General features: G+C 42.2%; 1 protein-coding gene across 2 annotated transcripts in view; it reads right to left on the bottom strand.

Moving 5' to 3' along the window:
• LOC136439592 (diacylglycerol lipase-beta-like) overlaps positions 1-24531 on the bottom strand; it is a 37540-nt gene that overhangs the window by 12845 nt on the left and 164 nt on the right. Inside the window, exons 1-9 of one of the 2 annotated variants that reach the window (XM_066435028.1) lie at positions 24435-24514; positions 20680-20783; positions 12273-12770; positions 11681-11771; positions 10133-10383; positions 9628-9769; positions 8650-8733; positions 8320-8394; positions 6001-6081 (exon numbers count right to left, since the gene is read on the bottom strand). In XM_066435028.1, the coding sequence (XP_066291125.1) occupies positions 6001-6081; positions 8320-8394; positions 8650-8733; positions 9628-9769; positions 10133-10383; positions 11681-11771; positions 12273-12770; positions 20680-20774 (1317 nt within the window). In that variant the 5' untranslated portion in view covers positions 20775-20783; positions 24435-24514. Of the gene's footprint in view, positions 1-6000; positions 6082-8319; positions 8395-8649; positions 8734-9627; positions 9770-10132; positions 10384-11680; positions 11772-12272; positions 12771-20679; positions 20784-24434; positions 24515-24531 lie in introns of those variants that run through there. The other variant, XM_066435029.1, reaches the window with a different exon arrangement.

Raw genomic sequence — 24531 nt, 5'->3', positions numbered from 1 at the left:
GTAGATATCTAAAATATTGCTGCGCAAAGCTTAAGCAGTTTAAAGAAATGCTGCACATAGTGGAAAACACACCCCTCACTCACATCCTCAAGATTAAAGTCTTGGCAATCAAGAAAAATTCTGCTAAATTTCTACTCAAAATAATGTTGAGCTGAAGTCTATAATTTCACGTTTTTGTGGGGTTTCGAACAGCGGAAATCTAAAATATGATATAAAGTGATGTAACGCTGCACAGAAAACATGACCCTCTCCCAACTCACATATTTTTCCAAGGCAATGTCAGCATGGTCATGACCATCAACATTCTGTGATATCTGTTATATTTATACCTACTTAGCTACAACGATCCCATTCTGAAATGTATACGTTTTGGTGGGATTTTTTCATGGGCTTTTAGCTTCAAGATTATCCCAGGGACACTACAAGCACGCTGTGTGAACGTACGATGCACTCTTATCACTGTGATTCGTGTTCAGCAGTCCGTTAGGAACTGTGGAAAATAGACAACAGATATTCACAATTTTAAGATTGCTCCTCGTCATCAACTTACAGGAGGACACAGTGCAGCCCTCATATCAAACTTGTAATTGGAATTAGTCTGTCTGTTATTGCTGTGCCATTATCATCAATAACGTGTAATACGATGTGTCGTTCTTGAATGAAGTGAAGTACTAACAAATCCGATAACAGGGTCAGATGAAGTAACTAATGTTATATGCGGTTTGAGTAGATCATTGTCCAGCTGTCTGTCTGTTGAAGACAAAATAAAAAGACGGGATTTCTGAGGCACGGAAATTCATGCAGACAGTCAGGACAGCAATAGCGGAGAGAATTTCAGATGAGACGAAATGAGCAGAGCCAGCATTATTTAGTCACGGTCAGTCTGCCGCATGACTCAGGAGACTCCAGTGCCCAGCGTACGGAAAAACCTTGTCTCTGGGTTCTTAGTGTGCTATATGTCATGCCTGGGCCTGATACGGGTGTTCCGGACCGTGTGATAACTATATATCCGTATCACATGAGGTTCTATAGAGTTGTATCACATGGGCGTCCATAGAATATTTTGAATGAATTTCGAGCACGCCGGTTGCGCTGTTGTCGAAAATTTGAATTCCGGATTTGGAGTTTAGAATCAATGTTGTTACAGTTTTTTGTTTGAGGACGCAAAACTCCCTCAACTTCTGGCGCATTCCGCATTGAAATGTGTGTTTTCTCGGGTGGGTATGACATGAATAAAATACTGTAAGTCTATTAATATTCGCGAGAAATTTAAGTTCGCGAGATTCGCAAGGTATGACATAAATAAAATACTAGTACAACACGGTTTATTCTCCATCATCCTCGGTCCCAGCCCTCCCGCGGGTCGGATCGCCCTCTGGCCTATGGCCGTCGTGCGATTGGTTGTACAGTCAAACCCGCCCAAGGCAACTATCCGGGGGACCAAGCCAAAACGGTCGGGATGGACAGGTGGTCGCCATGAAGAGGATTCCACTCATAACATGTTTCCAGGTCGAGGTGTTCAAATATAGTGTACTACGTAGATGGATGGAAAATTATGTGATTTTAGACAGCATGACCCCCACTAGGTTCAATTCTCATTGACAGAAAGATCCTACAGAAATTACATTTTCTGTTATTGTTGTAATCGTGCATTGAGTACAAATTTGTCATAATTTTGACTAAAAAACAATGTCCGCCTTTATGATCTCGCAGCGCCCTGCCGTATTCACACGTTACGTTAAGAGTATACACACACACGCACATAAAATCTAGGTTTTACGGCCTAGGACAAATCCCTAGAAAACACCTGCTGACCCCAGCCTTCTTTTGGGCGCCAACCCCTGGATAAAAGGAGTAAAACGTTTTCGATCTGACAACTGAAGGATGAGAATGGATAGTTGTGATACCGCTCCCGACAAAATCGAAAGGTAACAGTGCAGCATAACGCACAGTGCCGGCGATTACAAGCAAGCAGCGCCCAATAAAGGTTTGTGAGAGTCATGAAAATAAAAAGAAATAAGAATATTAATTTTCATCAATAACGAGAGTATTCCAAATGTTCATACAAAGAAGCGTTGTGTTTTAGAAAGGTCAGCACTATGCCACGCTGAAACCAAGATGGCGTCGCGGACCAAAGAACATGTCTCGACCGACGTTTAACCCTCCACGAAGTCATTTTCCGGCGGAATTTAGTAAGACAGAGACACATTTTTGTTGAAAATACAAGAAATGGATAGCAATTTCTGTGAAATTTGACTTTTTGACGCCATGCACTATGTAATCGTTTTGAAAATTGAGTTCAAACCAAACCGAGCTTGCAGTAAACTATAAGATTACGATGGGCACAACAATATTGATCTTAAAAGATTCACAAACCTTTGTATTTACAATGTTTATAGTGTGAACGTTTTATTAAAACACTTCATGGAGGAATCAATGCTATTCATATATTTTTGTCCGTCAAGCCGGTCAAGGTCTTAAAAACATTTCCGCGAAATCCGACAGCAAAATCTGATGTCACCACACGCTGGAAAACGGTCGCCATGTGCAGGGATTGTGCTCTGTGCGGTCCAAATTCGTGGCGTTCGCGGTCGCATTGGACGGGTGGTGGCCTTGGGCAGGCCGCTTAATGCTTGTGCCTATGGGGAAAATTTTTGGGACCGAGAAAAAGCGGTCGCCATGGCCAGGTGGTCGCGTTGAAGAGGTGGTCGCTTAGGCAGGTTTGACTGTAATACCATGTTTTATTGGTTCAATTTTTGATCTTCTTGCATGCTCTATGGTATTCTAGTTTGAAAAGGTGGATATCTTGTTTTTTTTGCCAGCCTTTTTTCCCCGCCTGTTTGCACAAAATTTGGAGTCTGCAGAGGATGTCATCCATAAAATTTACTTGCTGTGGCCTTATTGAATGAGAAGGTTGGCAGTTTTTCTAGGATTCCAGGTTTCTGGTGATACAAATCAGTCCGCCCAAAAAAACGAATCTTGCACATGAAAAAGCCTTTGAGCATGTGGGGGGGGGGGGCGTCCGAGGGTAGCAAAAGATAGTTTCTTCAAAACCATAGTTACCTTCGCCAAGAAGGTTATGCAGGATATTTGGTATGCTGGTAGGTCTTGGTGAGACCTGAAAAGGATTAGATTTTGGGCCCCCTTGCAGCTTGTTACGGTACTGCAGCGGAACTTCCTGTTTCGATATCTCGTGTTCTAGACATGCTATGGTACTGATTTTTGAGTGGTAGATAGCTCTTTGGACAGAGAGTAAGTGGTACAGATTTGGGCCCCCTGCCGGCTTTTTCTGGAACTACAAGCAGGTTTTGCTTCAGACTGTGAATTGGAATAACTCAAGAAGGGCTTGATGGATCTCACTCACTCACTCACTATCCGGTTTAACATCTTCTTTTCCCCATCATCTGGGGGTTTGACGTGCTTGCATGCTGATGGGGGAGCTTGGTGGCCGCTCGCCAGGTGCCTCTGTCCTGTGGATTCACATCGTGTAGGTTGAGGTGGTGGAGGTCCTCCTTGATGTTATCAATCCACCTCTTCCTTGGTCGTCCTCGTGGATTTCGGCCCTCCACGGTCATGCCGATGATTTTCTTGGGCCACTTCTCCCTGTCCATTCTTTCAAGATGCCCATACCAACGTAGACGTTTGGATCTCATCACATCCTGCACACTGTGTACTCCTAATCTGGCTCTAAGTTGTTTTGTTGAGAGTGTTTCTGAGAGTTTCCTGGGCTATATCCATCGGACCATGGCTTTGTCGCTCCTGTCAAGCCTCTTCATGTCCTCTGTTGCCACAGCCCATGTCTCCGAGGCATGCAGCAGGACACTTCTGATGCAGGAGTTGAACACATGACCACGGTTTCTGAGAGGTATGTAGCTGTTTGTGAGTATGGGCAGGAGCTCGTGGAAACTCTTCCAAGCAGTAGGAAGTTGGCACCACCTTGAGGTTCTCTTCGCCCACTGTGACTTGTGTGAGTTGCTCTGGATCTGAGGAGAGGACACCTGCCGATGTACAGCTCTTACATATAAAGCTACTGTCTTGTTTTAACCTGTTTTTGATGTTAGTACATCTTTTATGGATCCAGTGCATGCACTGTCCACAGAAGATGGAGTTGGTACCAACGCCCTTCTTGCATACACCACAGGGGAACTTCCCGGACTCCTTCACTGGCCTAGTGTCAGCAAGAGTGCTGTGTAGAACCATGGTCTTCCCCATGTTCACTCGCAGGCCCCGTGAACCCGCAGATGAACATTTGCTTCAACTCCTCGACGGTCTCTGCAGCCAGCATCAGGTCATCTGCATACAGCATCTCCCAAGGGCATCCGGTTCTGAACTCCCGTGACAATGCCTCCATGACTATGATGAACAGTAAAGGGCTGAGCACAGAGCCATGGTCATGCTTTTTAATAAGTGGATAGCTTGAGTGATGATTTACATGATAAGATACGTATTATGCAAATCAGCATCCGATTTCCATAATTAATGAGGAAAGTTTATACATCAGCCAAATTCCATGATAGGACTCTCAAACATGTGACATATGAAACTGAGGAAGAGAGAAATATTAATAGATGTCAACTATGCAAATGAAGACCTCATCTGCATAATTAATGACAAAATACTATAGCTGAAGATTGGCTGGATGGTTGGTCATGATTTTTGGTATGTATATAGCTTATGTGATGCTTTGTATGATTAGACGGCAATTATGCAAATCATATTCTAATTTGCATAATTAATGAGGAAATTTCAAAAACTCGCTGTAATCCATGATATAACTTAAAATATGTGACATTTGTAACAGAAAGAGAGGAATGTTGATAGATAGAAAATATGCAAATGAAGGCCTAATTTGCATAATTAATTAGACAATTATTATACAATACTGGTAAATGATAGCAATTTCATACTTGTTGCATTTGGAATTTAAGTGAATGTCAACATGGTTGAATCAAATTATGCTAATAAAGACCTCATTTGCATAATTGATGATAAATGTGAGCATAACCTTCTTTGCTAAGCTCATACTTTGGACAACTTCTGTTATTTGGGTGGAGGAGACGATCAACTGGTATGATTTATAATTGAAGAGAAACACTCCTAATATGTCAGTCATAAAGGTTAAAATCATTTGGCGGAGGTATGAGGTCTAGTTCTATTTTCAGCTGAAAAGACTGAACAGCTGTGCACCAGTGGGTACAAGGAGGTTTCATATATCCTCCTTGGTTAATCTAAAGATGGAGCATGACCAGTAAATAATTGCCGTGACAGAAAACAGCATCAATGGGGCATTGCTCCAACTAATTGGTTCAAGGCTTTGCTGGGTTGTCAGTTTAGGGAGGGAAACTTGGACAGCCATAATTGCTGTGAAATCACCGTGCCAGTCATCAACCCATACATTTTTTTGAGCGCAAAAATCAGAAAAATTGGAGCGGCGAATTCCGAGAAGCAACAGATCAAATAAGTGGGGCCTTAGTAGATTGAGAAAGAACTGTAATTGATCTGTTTTCAATCAATTTTTTTCTAATCAGGCGAAAACAATTATTTTACAATAACTGCGGACAATTAAGATGTACGAATGTACGTTTGTAGCTTTCATTATGCACATGAAAAACATAATTGCATTGCAGTTGTATGTACCAAAGTGCTTAGAAAAACATAATATTGGGGGCAGAAAAATCATCTAAAAAAAATCATCTTTGAGATTTTTTTCATACTCAACTACCAATATTCTAGTTCTTTTTTAATCTACTAATGACAAAAAAATGGAAATCCAAACTGCCAATTTTGCCTCTGGTAGTTACTCTGGTATGTTTGTATTGAAGATTGAGTAAAACAAGCTAAACTCTTTGAATATGGCACAAATAGTGAGACAGATCAGCTGAATGGATGTGCAAGGTGAGGAAATAGGAAAGCATGACACACCACGGACTGAAGTTCTTTCCATTGTTACCAGCTGTGGAAGATGCCAGTCTTACAAAAGGACCAATTTTTTCTACTTACTGGGACCTTCCAGAAGGCGTTGGCGAGGATGTTTTCCTCTTCCAACTTTTTGTGGATGAAGCTGGCTGCCTGCAGAATTCCCTACATCCAAAAGGGAGAGCTCTTAGATTTCAGGTGAAAAACACAAGATTATCTTAGAGACTTAAGGAGATGCTTAACATCTATTCACCTAATCTTAGCCACAGGGATGAGCTTCTTTAATGTTATTGCTAAAAACAACAATGATACAAAATATGACCATAAAGATGATACATGACGTACATCTGAAGCATTCATGTTAAGCCATCAATTGTGCTCAATTGAGTGAAGACATCTAATTTGTTTCCCCAATAGTTTTCCATAGTGAGACAATCATGTTTGCTAAATGTATGAAGTTGTGGAACACTAGTTTTCAACATAAAGTTAAACCAGCTACAATGGTGGCAATTAGGAAAACAAACTACCGGTACATGTACATCGACTTGGTGTGGCCTGAATAGCATGGATGTCTGAGTGATGCCTTAAAGGAAGCCAAAAGGTATGGTCGGGAATCCTACTATGCTATGCTAAATATATCAAAAAGTATAGTCTCCATCAAAATTACATTAGTCCGTCATAATTCACCGCTATATTATCAATTTGAAAATCCTGGCATACGCCGCCACCCGGTGACCATGGTTGACCTCTACTGCGTCATGACCCCGCGTGACGTCAGAGGGCTTGCATTCAGTGGGAGGGCGGATATCAAAGTCGTCAAAGTTTTCATTTTCAACTGAATTCTCTTCAATCTCCATGATCTAAGTCTTCTGAGTTCGGACAACAATGTTTGTGAGGCATGCGGCCGCTAGCAAGTGTTGTTGTTGTTGGTGGTCACGTGGGACGCTCAGCCCTGTGACGTCACGCGGTCGTCACGTGGGGTCACGAGGCAGTAGAGGTCAACCAAGGTCACCGGGCGGCGGCGTATGCTGCGATTTTCAAATTAATTATATAGCGGTGAATTAGCGGTGGATTCCCGACCATACCTTTTGGCTTCCTTTAAGTTTGTGTAACATATATTGACACACGTGCAACTCTGAAGCAGGGTTCCAAGAATGCAATGTCTCATGACGGGTTTGCGGATTTGATGGGGTGGTCTACAGGGGTGGGCTAGTGGGGTGGGCTACCTCAGCATCTACCCTTTCTGGACCTCAAGGCTGTGCATGGGGGTTTAGCATTGAATGGAATTTCCTTGAGGAAAAGATGGGTCACTCTGTGGGAGGGCCGGAAAGAATGCTTTGTTTTGCTGAAGGATCATATTGCTTTGGGGATGCTACAGTGGGGGGTGGAGGTGGGCAATGAGCATACTGCATACATTTACATCGTGCAGGAGTTTGTTATCCCCAGTTTTAGATTTTTAAACATGGACGGGTTTGCGGATTTGATGGGGTGGTCTACAGGGGTGGGCTAGTGGGGTGGGCTACCTCAGCATCTACCCTTTCTGGACCTCAAGGCTGTGCATGGGGGTTTAGCATTGAATGGAATTTCCTTGAGGAAAAGATGGGTCACTCTGTGGGAGGGCCGGAAAGAATGCTTTGTTTTGCTGAAGGATCATATTGCTTTGGGGATGCTACAGTGGGGGGTGGAGGTGGGCAATGAGCATACTGCATACATTTACATCGTGCAGGAGTTTGTTATCCCCAGTTTTAGATTTTTAAACATGGAGGGCTATGTTCCCTGTTCCTTTATATACTGCTCAGTCAGGCCAACAGGACAGTAGCATTGTGGCTACAAGAAAGAAATGAGCAACAAAAGCAACACTATACATTGTACAAACACACACACATTCCAACCCACGCTCATGCACACTGACACACATAACCACAAATACATTGTACATTGTATGCAAGCACATGCATTCAGGTACATTCTAGTCTAAATGTGAGACATATGTTTTGAATTTTGTCAAACAAAGGCTCTCTCATTCCCTAGCTGTTCTATGCAACTTCCAGTTTATTTCCCCTTGTACCTCTTCCCTAAAATCCTAATTAATTGTATACTGAGTACTTAGAAGTTTGTTTATGATAAATGGCTTTTCTACCAGTCTTGGTGCTGTTACCTTCCCTCTAGCCCACCCACAGCTTGACCCAGATCCTCTTCAAGGAAATTCCATAAGAGGCCAAACCCCCATGCACAGCCTTGAGGTCCAGAAAGGGTAGATGCTGAGGTAGCCCACCCCACTAGCCCACCCCTGTAGACCACCCCATCGAATCCGCAAACCCGTCTCATGACATGTTGTGCTCTAACTGAATTCTAGACTACAGGCTGAGGCCTTTTGTATGTGACTTGTACGCTCTCTGTTACCTTGTGAGCAAAGGTTCCTTCCACCCCCTCTACATCGATCATCTCACTCTCTGCTGACAGGTCTGTCAGGGCATCCTGAAGGCAAAAATATTCCAGCATCCCAAATCAGTTCTACCAATATTTGTATACAGTACTACAAAATGTAAGACTTAGTATACTGTTCCTTGCTGGTTTTCCAGACTGCATGAAATAACTCTGCAATTATGTTATGTATTTTGTATCCGGACAACAATGTTGATGTATGCGAGTCCTTGATTTTAGACTACATGTAGATCATCAATAGCTCTAACATAATAGCTGTATGCCATACTCCATGTTAACAGAACCCACCCTGAGAGAGAGCGTCCCCCGAACTGCCACAACTACAGATCTCCTGTCATGGTCCAGTGCAACAAAAAATGGAATCTCATAAACCTGCAAGAAATATGCAATCAATAAATCATCAGGACTCTATGAAATGATACTCTCTATGGACTCATTACTATAGTAGTTAGTAATCACAACAGGTACCATGGTTTAACTAACCAGTACTGACTGAACAATCCTACATAGTTTGTATCTACCATGTAGTAATGGCTGTGGCTGAACAGTCCTTCTTGTCCATGACCTTCTTTGTCAACCATCCTATTGAAACTACTTAAGAAAAATGGGGCGCTGATAGGAAATCAAGGCCGAGCTTGAAATTAATATTTGTAGCATGTGTTGTTCATCAATTTTCTCCCTTAGCAACTTAATTTTTCTATTGCTTTGACTAAAAAATTGACCTGGAACTTCAGCAATTATCCTATAAGAACCAATCTGATTCCCATCATGCATCACACCCCATTGGTCTGCATGAAGGGGCACTACTCAATTCCTGGATTGTAACTGGTTCATTTTTTTGTCCATCTGTGAATAATTTTTAAAAATTTGGTTGAATTTGTATTCATAAAGATGAGGTCCGTTAGAAAACAGTCCCGCTTCTGGAGGACTAGGTCTTAAAAGAAACAAAAAAATCAAGGAGAGCTAAGGGAGCAAGTTTGAACAATTGCAAATGCAGAACACAGCGGATAGCAATGATGTGTTATCATACAGATGAAATTTCAGCTTCCTCCAATAAGGAGAAGTGGGTCATGTCAAATCTTCCTTGAAATACCCTCAAATACAGGAGAAATTTTTCCGGATTGTGTTCATTGGCCATAAATGTCTATTTGTTGGCTGATAACCTATTCATGAAGTCTAATTACATGTACACGTGGTATTCATGACATTTTCCTGCATGTTTAGAATTTGTGCTGAATTTCCTCTGTCAATAAAAAACATCCTAACCTTGTTGTGGAATGTTGCATAGACGACATCAGTGGCCATCAGCCCCGTGTGCTGGAGGATCCCAGCCAGGTTACACCTGCAGCAGTTATCTGACATGATCAGTGCTCCACCTTCCACCTGTCCAGATGTACAGCTGCAACAGCTGGAGTACAAGATACAATATTGGTAATCATCATTCAAAACATTTCGAGTAAAATAAACACTTTTGTTGTTGACAGGGCTGTAAACTCAACATGCCAATCATGATCAATAAACCACCAATAAACACAGTGAGTCTAAAAGATTGATACCAAATACATGACTGAAGCATATACGTGTGTATTACAAAGAATCAAGAAAAGCTGATTCCACATACTAGAATGTAGCAGCCACAGAAGCTTGAATAAAATACAATGTATTTGTAAACTCAATATTCGTTTCTGTGACCTGTGACCTGTACTCAGCCGAACAAGGTAAATATGTACAATAAAGCTCTTGCTTCATTCATGAATGATGTTACACCTACCTGCATTCAGTGCTAAGTTGACAAAGTGATGAAAGCGGGTTTGTATAAACATACAGGGGCCAGCCGTACGCTGCCATGGCAAATTTCATGTAGTGTGCGACTAGTCCCAGATCCTCCAAGTGAGGATCCCCATGGGGTTGTGGCTGTGTTGTTATTATAGACATGGGGTCTCTGAAGACACTGTGTCGATCTTGATCTTGTTGGAGGAGGGCTAATCCTGCTGCAATGTCACTGGGGGTCAAATCAACATCCTGGTGGGTCAAGAGAGGGATGTATACAATGTTTATGGCTGAATGTCTGTCACAAATGTTTGCTTTTGTTTGTACTTACTGATGACACATTCAGAAACATTATTTGGGCCTCTAAAATACCTTTATCATAGTCTAATGTAAAATAGTATGTGAGGAAACAATCACTAACATCATAAGATATATTTTGTCTTTCTGGTGTAAATCTCTCTTCTAATCGGGTTTGCGGAAAAAGCAACCTGTCTACCAGGCCAGACCACCAGGCCAGGCCACCAGGCCTGTCTACCACATCAGGCTTCTCAGATACCCCGTTCATACCCCCACAAACTGTTATACACCAGTGCATCCGTGCCCTCTAGCGGATTACATCAAAAACACATCCATTATATATAACAAGAAATCTGCAAAGCAGAAACACTCAGAGTACACTGACCTTGATAGTTGTTTGAATGATCTTTAAGGGCCGTCAAAGAAGGAAAACGGCTCTCAACAGTACCAGTGCAACTGACCAGTTCATGCTCAGTGTTAAACGAATACCTGAGTTTACGGGCGGGTGCAACCCTTGATAGATCGTAATTCTAAACCGTGATTTTCGCCCCCTCTTTTTGAATCCTACAAACTCTAGATTAATTGCAACATCGTCTGAAACCAATCAACGAATTTCATCAATTCCTTTTACTCTTTGTGTGTTCTGTTGTCTTTTTAGTCATACTTTTGTATGATACTCTCCTTTCGAACGTGCCGCGAGTCCAGTGAGATAGGGGTTTTACAATAAACATTCAATCGCCGCCATGGCAATAGTTTTTATTGCCTACCATGTTGAACTTGTTGATGCAACCATGTTGATTTAACTATACGGATGACATCCTCTGGGAACACCAAAACTGATGCGAGTGTGCAAATAAAAAAAAGGTTGGCCAAAAAAATCTAAGTGGTCAGAAACAAATGACTAAATACACAGAGTATGGTCTAACAAATACATGAAATAGATTCTTTTTTTCTCTTCTTCTTTGACTTTGGAATTTGCTTTGGCATACTATTACATTACCATCCCTTTCCCAAAATATTTTTTTTGCAGTTCACGGCATACATTCGCCATTCTAAAGCTGCTTTGTTTACAGCATGGTCGAAAACGTTTTTTGGGGGGTAAATGGATGTCATTGAGAATTGATACACATGGATGTCATCCATGTAATCAAATCAACATGGCCTTAAAACATCATATTCTAAAAATGTGATACAGTGGTCCGTGTCTCTAGTGTGTGTTCATCTCTGTGTGAAAAGTGTAGAAAAAACTTGCCTTGAAGAAATCTGCTATGACCTGTGCTACATCGCTGAAGGCATTCTGACTGTGTTCATCAAAACCTGCACAGCAGCACAGCACTTTGCACCTGGTGGGAAACAGGAAGATCAGCACATGAATGGCTTATTGATAATAAATACATGTATCATCAAGTACATGGGACTATATTTGTAAATTAGGCCACACCAATTTAATTTCTTGGTTAACGGATTTTTATTTTCCAAAAAAAAAAAATTTAGAAAAAAAAAAATTCATGAAAACAGAAGGCTGGGCCAGCCTTCTGTTTTCATGATTTTTTTTTCTAAAATTTTTTTTGGGGAAAATAAAAATCCGTTAACCAAGAAATTAAATTTGTGTGGCCTTATGTGTGTCTTTCATTTCTTAGTTGATATCAAGAACACGATGCAAAGAAACACTGCAGATAGATAAAACGTTCTTAAAAAGTTGTTTGATTATCCTATTTTGATTTTTCTTTTCAACCGACTTTTATATAGGCCTGAAAGTAAAAGCAGGCGTGCAACTTTTTGTGGACTGGCTACTTTTAGTACAGTAATAATATCTTTAAATGACATCCTGGGACTGTACTGACCTGTTCTCCCACACTCGAGCAGCGGCAGAGCGTGCGGAGGTCATCAGCTGGTCAGTTTCATCGCTCTCCAGACCCTTCTGCTCCTCGGGCCAGTACGAGAACCTGTTCCTGGACCCTAGTGGGTCAAAGATCACGGCAATCCCCACCACTGTGATCACCAGGACGATCCAGCTGAAAATGACCGCTCCTTCAACTATGGCCACCACATCCCTGTCACAGCCTACATGGTCATGGAATGTCCAGTAGGTTCCAATGATGTCCCAGGCAAGTTCTGGCATATAAAGTGCAAAGCGTACATACAACAATGAAGGCATTTGTTTCCTGGGCCTGTAGTTGGTGATGGTCCCCTGCATGCTGACATGGACAATGCAGGCGTTGATGACAATGATGAGACATAGCTGCACGATAACCCCTATCAGATACGCTGCCAGCACATTGCCATCCGCACATTTCAGCAAGTCTCTGTGCTCATTGTAGACGACGGAGATTGCCAGAAGCCTAGAAGTGGTTACAAAAAAGATATCTCAGGAAAGCTTATTTATACTGAATCCTTTTGAACGCAAAATGTGAAAGTAAAAACTAAAAGTCATGACAAATTGATTGGATATGTGACTGCAAAGAGGAATGGATGTTACAACGTGACTGGTGACTGGACTAAAATTTCCTTCCTCATTAGTTTCGATTCCATTGCTTCTTAACAGTAGCTGTATTTGATTTTGTGTGTGCTAAGAGCCTGTTGATTGTAGTATGTACATGTATCGGTGTTCGTTCCTCCAAACCCTTTAACTATAGTACCTACGTAGTTCCACGAGCACATTACCTTTGCCAAATAATCAAGGCTTATTATGGAGAGTGCCTTTACCTAAGGTTTAAAAATCATTTGGTGGTCCACGACTAGTACAGTCAAACCTGCCTAGGCGACCACCTCTTCAACGCGACCACCTGGCCATGGCGACCGCTTTTTCTCGGTCCCGAAAATTTTCCCCTTAGGCACAAGCATTAAGCTGCCTGCCCAAGGCGACCACCCGTCCAACGCGACCGCGACCGCCACGAATTGGGACCACACAGAGCACAATCCCTGCCCATGGCGGCCGCCTCATTTCCAAACGTGTGTTGACATCGGATCATTTTGCTGTCGGAAATGTTTTTTAAGACCTTGACGGGCAAAAATATATGGAATTATTATAGCATCGATTCCTCCATGAAGTGTTTTAATAAATCGTTCCCACTTTAAACATTGTAAATACAAATGTTTGTGAATACTTAAATATCGATATTGTTGTACCCATCGTAATCTTATAGTTTACCTCAAGCTCGGTTCGGTTTAAACTCAATTTTCAAAACGATTACATAGTGCACACCATATAAGGAGCACGTTCCGTTTTCATCTTCAGTTGTCCGATCGAAAACCTTTTGCCCCTTTTATGCAGCGGTTGGCGTCCAAAAAAAGGCTGGGGTCAGCAGGTGTTTTCAAGGGATTTATTGTAGGCCTTAAAACTTCGATTGCATGTGCGTATGTGCGGGAGGGCGCTGCGAGATCATCGAGGCAAACATTGTTTTGTAGTCAAAATTATGACAAAAATTTGTACATGATGTAACGGTATACAAATATTACAACAATAACGGAAAATGTAATTTTTGTGGGATCTTTCTGTCTATGAGAATTGAACCTGGTGGGGGTCATGCTGTCTAAAATAACCTAATTTTCCATCCATCTAGTACGTAGTACACTGTATTTGAACACCTCGACCTGGGAACATGTTGTGAGTGGAATCCTCTTCATGGCAACCACCTGTCCATCGCGACCGTTTTTGCTCGGTCCCCCGGGTGGTCGCCTTGGGCAGGTTTGACTGTATATGTGTCTAGTGTGTTTAACGGGGGGCGCCCGAACATCGCACGCGCCCTAACATCGCATGGATTTTTTACTGATCTTATTTTGCATAAGTACGCCGTGTTTGTGTCCAATGACTAAGCTGATAAGGAAGGTAAATAACCCAAGTTCATGCACATAATTTTCATTTACATTCAAAACATATGTGTACATATTCATTTCTTGTTTTGTCGAAAAGTAGTATTTTGACAATAATGATGGTAGCGCTAAGTAGAGGGTTACTGCGTAGCTAGACGGCCCGGCACCTAAATATACGACCTGTGCCAAGCAGATACATAAGTCACACAGCTATCATACACATAAGAAAAATAACTTCATAAAATACTAAAAATTTGGGTCTTTAAGTGTTTGTTGAGAAGAAAACCGACCAAAGAAAAACAACGTCAACATTGCTGTCGTCTGACGACGTTGTTTTCCCGCCATTTTTTGGGGCCGGGATGGTGGCGGAACGATTCAACGCACAGTTTTGTTACGCTCTAACATGTGATTGGTACCGTCTATGAAAAGGAAACTGAATACAGAGATGGTGAATATATTTCCCAATAAGTAGACGGAGTATTGTTGATGTAAGCGGTGTCGTTTTTTCGTAATGATTTCGTAAGTCGGGCCGCATTCAAGACGTACGTCGTGCGTAGTAGCCAATTTCCCATGAGCCCATGTGGAAACATGAGCTGGGATGCGCTAGATATAGCCCTTCTCACATGACGTGAGAAGTGCACAGAGTCAACATTTTCCGGTCACAGAACGCAATAAGTAGACGGAGTATTGTTGATGTAAGCGGTGTCGTTTTTTCTTAATGATTTCATAAGTCGGACCGCATTCAATACGTACGTCGGGCCGCGTAGTAGCCTATTTCCCGTGGAAACATGAGCTGGGATGCGCTAGATATAGCCCTTCTCACATGACGTGAGAAGTGCACACAGTCAAAATTTTCCGGTCAAAAGAAAGCTAGAATATAGCAGACTTCAAGCCTTATTTACATTTCCCTAACTTCATCACCAACTTCCGAAGAGAGCAAAATTACCAAAGCGTACTAAGTTAGGCACACTATCTGGCGTAGCACTAAATCAGAAGGTACATTCGTGAAAGCGTCTCACAGCGTCTTCCGCATGTAACGCGGAGCATGAAGGGCCCATGAACAGTATACTATAAATACATTTCTTGTCCAAGTATGGTCTTTAGATGAATGTGTTCAAAATTCATTTATTAAAACATGACCATTCTCTGGCAACCAGCAATGGAGCGCCGTGAGTTCCAGCGCGTAAAAAAACGTCCGATGGTTGGGCACCCCCCGTTATATATGCTACAACTGGTCATGAAAAAATAGTATGTTGATATTATATGGCCACAAAGGTTTGATATTGCAGTGTTGTAAGTTGAAAGTGATGATGAAATGGTACAGTAACTGACTATAAACGTAGGAACATAGTGACTTTTCAGTACCTAGCAGTGGTGCAGTTTTGGTGCAGTGGCCCATCTGTTTACATGACCTACTTTTGTGGGGCAGTCTGTTTACATGACCTGCATTATACATCCCCAGCCTGGGCTGGAGCATAGTGTTCCCGATATCAGGTCGTACAGTAAGAAGCCTATTGTAGAAATTTCCTTATAAGTTATGTTAATGACACCCTGATATGCATGATGAAATGAAATTCCCATCATAATACCACTATGGTATATCGGTATTTTCTAATTAATGATGTAAATTAGGTAGCTATTTGCATTATTGATATCTATCCATACCTCTCTCTTTTTGAGAGTCCTATTATGAAATGCAGCGGATTTATAAACTTTCCTTACTAATTCTGCAAATTAGCTCATGATCTACATAATTAGTATTTGATTATGTAAAGCACCATTGGAGCTATCTACATACCAAACATCACAACAATCTGTTCACCCCTTCTCAAGTTATTCATGTCCGAAGGTCAAAGGAAAAACACCCACTGCAGTTCCAAACAACCAGCTAGGGGGCCCAGACGTAAACAACTTACTTTCTGTGGCATGAACTATCTACCACACAAAAATCATGACCATAGCACTTGCAGAAAATTTGACCCTAAACTTTGAAGCTCTGCTGCAGTACCTTAGGTACCCGCTAGGAGGCCCATTATGGAAGGTTCTGCGAACCCTACCAATCCACTGAATATCATGCACAACCATCAACAGCTTCTCGAATTAAACATACACAGCCCGCTGCAATACTGACAGAAAATGCCAGGTGAACCATTTTCGAACTTGACCTCCATTCACACAACTGCTACTCACATATCGAAAATCATGAAGATCCATCAACATTTCCATCAGTTGCCTACATACACAAACACATAAATATGCAAAGTCCGCTGCAGTACTGTAGGAAAATGCCAGGTGAACCATTTTCAAACTTGACCTTTGTTCAACCGCTACTCACCTACCAAAAATCATGAAGATCCATCAAAGGTTTCTCGAGTTATGCTCTTGACATACATACAGACCCAGCCCACAGCTGGCGTAACCAAAAATACATTTAACCTTCTCGGCAAAGGTATTGACACACAGGGCAGCAAGTTTCCTTGCTATTTCAGTAGCAATGCATATTTCACAGGTTAAGGGGTTGCTAACCCTGCGCCTGAAGAATTGTTGACTGCACACACTTCTCCAGTCATACTTCTCCATTCAGATGTTGTGGTAGTATTACCTTGAATTGATTATGAATTACACATTTTGCTGGGTTTCTGTCATGAAGGATTATGGAACATTCTGTTTTCATCAGTTAGAATTTTTTTTTCATTCTTATCTATCCAAAAGACAAAAGGTTGATCTTTCTGGGCACAATGCCTGGAACAAAATTTTGAGGCATCATAGTGATTATTAATATTGAAGGAAACATGTTCTGTTCAGTATACATTTGAAAGCGAAGACTTCCATTTTCCAAATTTCTTATTCTTTTTTTTCACGGAATGTTCGAAAACTGCTACGTCACACACTGGCGCCATGTTGGATGATAAAGAACAACGGCACTATCAAAATTACCTGCAGGTCCGAGTGTGCTGTTTTCGTCTCCATATTGTGGATCATTAAGTAGTCTAGCCAACGATGGATTTGTGTTACCCTTGACTTTAAGATGGGAATATCATTCAAAACGTAAAAGTATGACCAAAAAGACAACAAAGCACATAAAGCTTTTAAAAAGATACAGTGCTGTGAGGATTTTCTGCTTTTCTGCTGATAAAATTTGTTAAGTGCTTTGTCAATTTGATTGGCCGCAGCGACACCGTCAGCGTGCCTCGGGTCCGGTGAGAGAGGGGCCTGAGCCCCAGGCACTAAGTAAGTCACAAGTTAAAGAAGCTATCGTCAGGCATCGATGTCCAAATTGTTTCCAGCATACAATTTGAGCACTTGATCACTTGAGCCTGGCAAAAAAGACACAAATGCAATACAAAAGAAAACTACATGTAGTTAGTAATTTTGTTTTATCCTTGTCAGATCATACGATGTATAAGTGGGCAGCCTCTGAAACTCGAGAACCTAACTCCTAAAAGAACAAGCATAGAAACTGGTTTGTTACACAATATTTAAGGCCGTATACCTCCTGATAAAACAAGAGTAAAGAATATTTGTTGAACCATGCTTTTTGTGTTCATTTGATAGCTCAAAGTTAAGACAATTTCGCCTGGTCCAATTATCAACGTTACATTTCGTCCAGCATTAGGGTGTTCAAAGGATTGGTCCATTCGAGCCTGTCCATTCATATAAAATGAAATCAGTGCAACGTTAGCATTGTAAAGTATACTAACTTTGATAAACTTTCCTGGACAACTTATCAAAAGAGTCTGTTCACGTGACTTTGTGAACAAAACTATAACAAGGTTTATTCAACAAAATTACAGAAAGCAAAATCTTTTTCATTTTCATCAAGTTATACCCCCATTCCAGTAGGATGACACTCTTTATTACCAGGTAGCAGTTTAACAGATACATGTAACTCAACAAATTTAATAGATAAAAAACGGATCTTTTTCACGCTTCGTGTGTTATGTTGTTTTTCAGTCATATTTGTACATATTGAAAGTTGACAGGAGCTCAACCAAGGTTCATAGAAGCTTCCCCCCACACAAGTGCAAAGCTCGCTGGAGGTACGCCCGACTTTCCATTCTGTACGAATCCATCGAGTGACAGAAGGGGTTCTTCAGACCATTGTGAAAAGCTTAAGCGGCCATCGCCAGATTGTAGCGACCACTGTTGTCCGATTATTAAAGGTGAAAAATGATCGTGGTACGTGGTGAAAAACGGCCATTAAGAGCTCGCAGTCTCGATTTCGTGCTATGCTACACGGGCATTACGTCCTGGTCCATGACAGACCATGTTATTGTTATAAACTTTTAGTCCGCCAATAAAGAGCATTATATCAGTTTGATATTAGATAAATTTTAGAAACGGTGAGTAGGTCGTATCTTGTACTCCTTGGGCCCGCAGTTAGCAAGTCAACTTTCCAGCCCGTTTCTGAACAAAACTGCTTCCTTTCCACGGACGGGTGAACTGTCGCAACGCATCGGCTTTTTAGCGAATGCCCACAAACGCCCACTCTGGCGAAGTCCGCACTGCACGAATCTAATTTTTTTTGCTTGGAATATGTTCAGGTTGTGCTCCAATTAATTAATCCTGATTTTCAAGTCAATCCATCGATCCGAAGTTAAATAAAGGGAACTTGAAGATTCTTACCTGGCTTTTTAGCGAAGGCCCAGCAAAAAAGGCTTTTTAGCAAATGCCCAATACATCAGCCAAAATATCAGCCATCGTGACACGGGTGCTAAATCTAACACCATAAACATGTTCAACAAGTTATCCCCTGAATGTGTACTCAGTTTCCGTGCTATACACGCCTGTAAAGTCACTTTATTTTACGAAATACACGGCGTGGGAATCCACGGCCCCGGACGTAAAAATCCAATATGGCGGCTCATTTGCATATTTGGGACAGGTTACCAGCGGTGTCTACCCTGTATACGTGCCGCGGGCCGCGACGTGTTAAGGTTCCGGGTCGGAGTTCAATTGTGACCGGGGGTTGGGTCATGACCCGGTAATCTGCCGGAAGTGCGTGGTCGTCACCCTGATTTCTGCCCGAGAGTGCTTGGTGATGGTTTTAGCTGTGTATGAATATTTTGAATCTTCTGAAAAGCCCGTGAGTTGTAGTATTTTTGGGCGCGGTGCAGTTGGTTCGCTATCGAAGCCTTTTTTGTATTAGTCCGCGGGAACGGTGATGCGGTTTTCTCGCCTGATGACCCAAATAGCATCGTTTTTAATGCATTTTCACCGAATTTGCGTCATCGGAGATTGCGAAAAAGTTATCACATGACTTTTTTATTTTTTTCATTTTTCAGAGACACCATTTACTAAGCTTTCTCAGCATATATGCCGTGACCCCAGGAAAACTCGTTTTTTCCGAGCAGGTTCGATCAAAAAAGTGTAAAAAAATGATAATTTTCGGATGCCAAATTTACATTTTACTATGGTTTCTACCCAAAATAAAGGGACAACGGACAATACCGATAAATACATCGGAAAACAGCAGAAAACCGCTTTTCGACCATGTGATTACATTTTCCGTCCTACTTTTCTCGGCGGAATTGTAGCCCGTCGACCTGAGGGTGTCGGCCTACATACGAAATCGCAAAAAAACTCCGGTCCGAGACCTTAAGTTAAAATCCTCCCACACCATTACTAGTATTGATGTATAGGGCGGTGCCCATCTCCGTTTCATAGCCCTGGGCCACACCGTTGTGCAATCACTGAAGGAGGGGGCTAGTCCACTAGCAGTGAAGTGTGTCTTACTTCCATACTGTTTCACAAGTATGTACCATTTCTATAAAGTCTTTGGCATGACTCAATGCGCCTCTTGTCCAGAGATGTCCTACCTGGGGCTTGAACCCCAGTCCTTCTGATCCAAGTAATTGGAACCAGATGTGGTGAGAGACAAAGGCGCAGGCCACTACACCACAGGGACACCCCGCCGCACCGTGTATTTCGTAAAATAAAGTGACTTTACAGGCGTGTACAGCACGGAAACTGAGTACACATTCAGGGGATAACTTGTTGAGCATGTTTATGGTGTTAGATTTAGTGCCCGTGTTACGATGGCCGATATTTTGGCTGATATATTGGGCATTCGCTAAAAAGCCATTCTTTGCTGGGCATTCGCTAAAAAGCCAGGTAAGAATCTTCAAGTTCGCTTTATTTAACTTCGGATCGATGGATTGACTTGAGACTCAGGATTAATTAATGGGAGCACAACCTGAACATATTCCAAGCAAAAAAAATTAGATTCGTGCAGCGCGGACTTCGCCAGAGTGGGCGTTTGTGGGCATTCGCTAAAAAGCCTGTCCCCTGTCGCAACACACAGCCGTGCAGAGATCAAACACTCCTCTGAACCTGTTATCAGCCAACATTGCTGACTTCACGTTCGAACGCGATTGTGACATCACGTGAAAACGATGAATATATGTATCTGATGAAATTCAAAGAGACCAGTATCACCATATCGCCCTTATGAAGATCTCCACTCCCCCAGGAAACAGCAGATCATCGCTGGCAATCTCCCACCGCCGGCCAAACACCACCAGTCCAGGCATGGCGAGTCACTGCAGGAAATAAACAAGGACACTTCACGTTTTCTCATTGGGAGGGTCATGGGAAAAAATTAGTATAACTTCTGCCTTGCCTCTCTGTCAAATTGAAAAAGTTTCTGAGATTGACCAAAATAAGAATACCTGGTAGGAGGCTGAGTTTGTCGGTTGAAGGAGTAGTTCTCTAAGGCAAGCTTAGTATCCCTGTTTGCACCAATTTCTACAACTTTCTTTCAATTCGACAGGGAGGCCTGGTAGACAGTGACATCTGACCTACTTGGCCAACTTCTATTTTTTCTGAAATTCTGTGAAGGCTAATTGGCAATACTAACAACAGGCTACCAGGGGTGGGGATGGGGGGTATGCCGCCCCCTAAATCTGCCACAGCTTTTAGACTGTTCATTCAGAGTATGAGAACGTAAAACACTGTAAAGTCGCCATGAAAATAGACATGTTCTGTTACCACAAAGACGCTTGTTTCGCAAATATACAGATGTAACTGACTCCTTACTGGGCGCCCAGTACGGAACCCGTGGAGAAAATGGCGCCGATACTAGGTCGCCAGTACGGAAGGAAGTTCCGTACAAGAACTCCAGTATGGAACGGCTTCGACAGCACTGGACGTTCAGAACTGAATTTGTTTCGGTATTCGTTTTCCAGAGCTGAACTTTCCTTGGTACTCGGGTTCCTGTACGGATTTGCGTTCCGGCTAGTTCAAAGGTTATTTGGTACTGGTTACCCAGTGCGGAGGTCATTCAGCACTGGATAACCGAGTGCCGATTTACAGATGTAACGGGTTCCTTACTGGATTTACCAGTAAATAGTGACTCTTCAGTACTGAAAGCCGAGTCATCAAATTATTTCGGAACTGGGCGTCCTGTACTCACGTTCTATTAGTACTGGGACAATCCAGTACTAACAATAGAATTTGTAAGTAGTGGAAGTGCAGTTCTGGTTGACATATGTCTGGACCGACTGGACAGTTTTGGATTTTAATGCTTGTACATACTAGGTAGTACTGTTTTGTTCCTTGGTTATGGACATAGATTTTGGTAGTAATATAAAGTACATTATTATTTCAGTGTACGTTTTCTCCCGCTAAAGGCACAAGCCACAAGGATATGTTGTCCTGTTGAAACGTAACAGAATGTGATACTGTATTTTATTTTCTTCTTCATTGGAACGTTTTCCAAATAATAGCTCTGAAGTAGGAAAAAAAGCATCAAAGAGATGCAGCCCTGAAAATAACGTTAGACGCTCGTTAGAGTCTCAGCACTCGGTTTCCAGTCCTGACAGGAGGGTTCCCAGTACTGAAGCTGCCCAGCACAGGAATTCCAGTACTAAGAAAGTCTCAGTACTGGAGCTCTTGTGCTGACGACCACTTCCATACTGGTTGTCCAGTGCTGACAAATTTGTATATTTGCCTTGTTTCTATAGAACTCTCTTGGTTACAATATCCAAGTTAGACACCAGTAAGAATAGTAAGAATAGTAAGAATACTAAGAATAGTAGCCATGGCGACTGATGTTGGGCTTACTTTCACTTACTGCCCACCAGTATTTTCCCCACTAGCGGCGGCGACTCTTAGCCTAAGGGTAGCAAGTTTAGGAGCCCCCCCGTAGAAATAGGATGGCATGCAGGCTTGGCGACTTTGGGAGGACGTGTCATCTACATATAAGTGTGATTCACTATGTCTCGGCTTGCATGACAAGGCAATGACAGTACACTCTTATTTTGGACAGAACGTTTATTCTTATTTTCAAATTGGGATACTTTTTTTGAATATCATACCTTTATATAGCAAACAAGAGTCCATAGGACACAATCCTCCGTGAAATAATTTTTGATTTTACGGTGTTGGCTGAGGTGTTTGATACCCCAGTGTAGGAATCTGTAGCCTAACCTCTGCTTGGAGTGCCTTATCGGACCCAGCTATCATGATGGCACCAGCTGGTATCAAGCTAATAGACAAAGGCCGCTTTACAAAACAACACAACCCAACATCTGCTTGGCGAAAACACTGATTTAGCGCACACATTGATAAACATTTCCCATCATTTCCAACTTTGATATAATGCAACAAGTAGCAACTAAAAATATTAGCCCCTTTCTTGATTCGCAGAGTCTCATCCTCCAGATGTTAATCTTACTGTATCAAAAATATTGCCCAGTACCAACTTCCCTGGCCATCCGCAGTGAACGCAACAGCTGATGAACCAACATGTACAAAACGATTACAGGAAATGGCACAACACATCACCCAATATCTGCTTAGCACAAAACTCACCATTGGACACACACAGAGCATGTGCAGAATTAGTGGCCTATTCCACATGTGCCCGTCGAGATAGGGGTGCTTTAAGAATATTACATTAACGATAAAAGCAATTATGGTGTAAAAAAAAGACAATGTGCATCATCACACGCAACCTAGCAGATGATATGCCGTCACATACCAATGTGACAATGGGATCTAGTTCTAGCTGTGAATGTGCTCACAACTCCATTTCTTATTATACTTCTTCAGGAGGTCACCCTCCTTCCCGGAGTTATCAAGTATGACCAAGGAGGTTTATATACGCCCGTAGCCAGGGGGGGTTCGGGGGGTTCGGACGAACCCCCCCATGGGCTTGAAGGTCCACTTTCACAGGCTTGAAGGTCCACTTTTTGATGTTCAAAATTTTTTTAAAGGTGGACTTATTTGTATCACCAGCAATGCCACAGAGGCTAGGATCCTAGAAAAAACTTTGTCTCTGATTTTTCCTCTGAAATTCTCTCAAAAACACAGGAAATGCCCTTTCAGAAGGTTCAATTCTTAGAATTTGAAACGCTTGAGGGTCCACTTTTTAACGTCCAAGGTTTTTTTTCAAGGTGGATCTATTTGTATCACCAACGGAGCTGAAATCCTAGAAAAACTGCTAACTTTGTCTCTGATTTCTTCCTTTGAAATCCGCTCAAAAACACAGGAAATGCCATATCAGACGGTTCAAATTTTAAAATTTCCCGGGGGGGCAGACCCCCGGACCCCCCTAGGAAGCTCGCACCTGCGGCGCTCGTCTCGCGCCTACGGCGCTCGCTGGTCCCTTAAACATTAAAAAGAACCCCCCCATTCAAAATCCTGGCTACGGGCTTGGTTACTAACCTCCTTGGTATGACAAATGTCGATGTTCAGGCAGTCAGGGAAAGTCAGAAACACAGATTACGCGCGCACACACACACACACCATGTAACGTTACCATAACGTTACAAACACAGACAAGCAGAACAAAAAATACTCTTTTTGGGTTAAGTAATAAAAGTTTCCAGCAAATTCTACTCTACTCTACTCTTGTTGGAGCTTATCAAATTTCTTGGTTGGAGCAACGAACGAACGAACGAACGAACGTACGAACGAACGAACGAACGAACGAACGAACGAACGTACGAACGAACGAACGAATCATTAACCAGGCTCGAGCTCTGACATTATAACGTTAGCGTTTATAACACCACCACAACAACAACAGCAAAACGCACGCCTTGTTACCCCCGAAACATTAAGGTTTCCAGTGATTCGTGAACGTCGGGGGGGGGGGGGGTAGGAAAGGTCAGCAAAGGTACATAAAGACAGGGCCGAAAGAAAATAGGGGAAAGACACCAAGAATAATAAGAAGAAACACTACAAACCTCTGATCGTGGGATAATACGGATAATGACCACTATTGCCTGACTATTGGGCTGTTCTAAAATAAACTGGGGGTGGGGGTGGTTAATGAGTAATGTC

The sequence above is a fragment of the Branchiostoma lanceolatum genome, chromosome 8, assembly GCF_035083965.1.
Source record: "Branchiostoma lanceolatum isolate klBraLanc5 chromosome 8, klBraLanc5.hap2, whole genome shotgun sequence".
NCBI lineage: Eukaryota > Metazoa > Chordata > Leptocardii > Amphioxiformes > Branchiostomatidae > Branchiostoma > Branchiostoma lanceolatum.
This window is presented reverse-complemented; position numbering and strand designations above follow the sequence as displayed.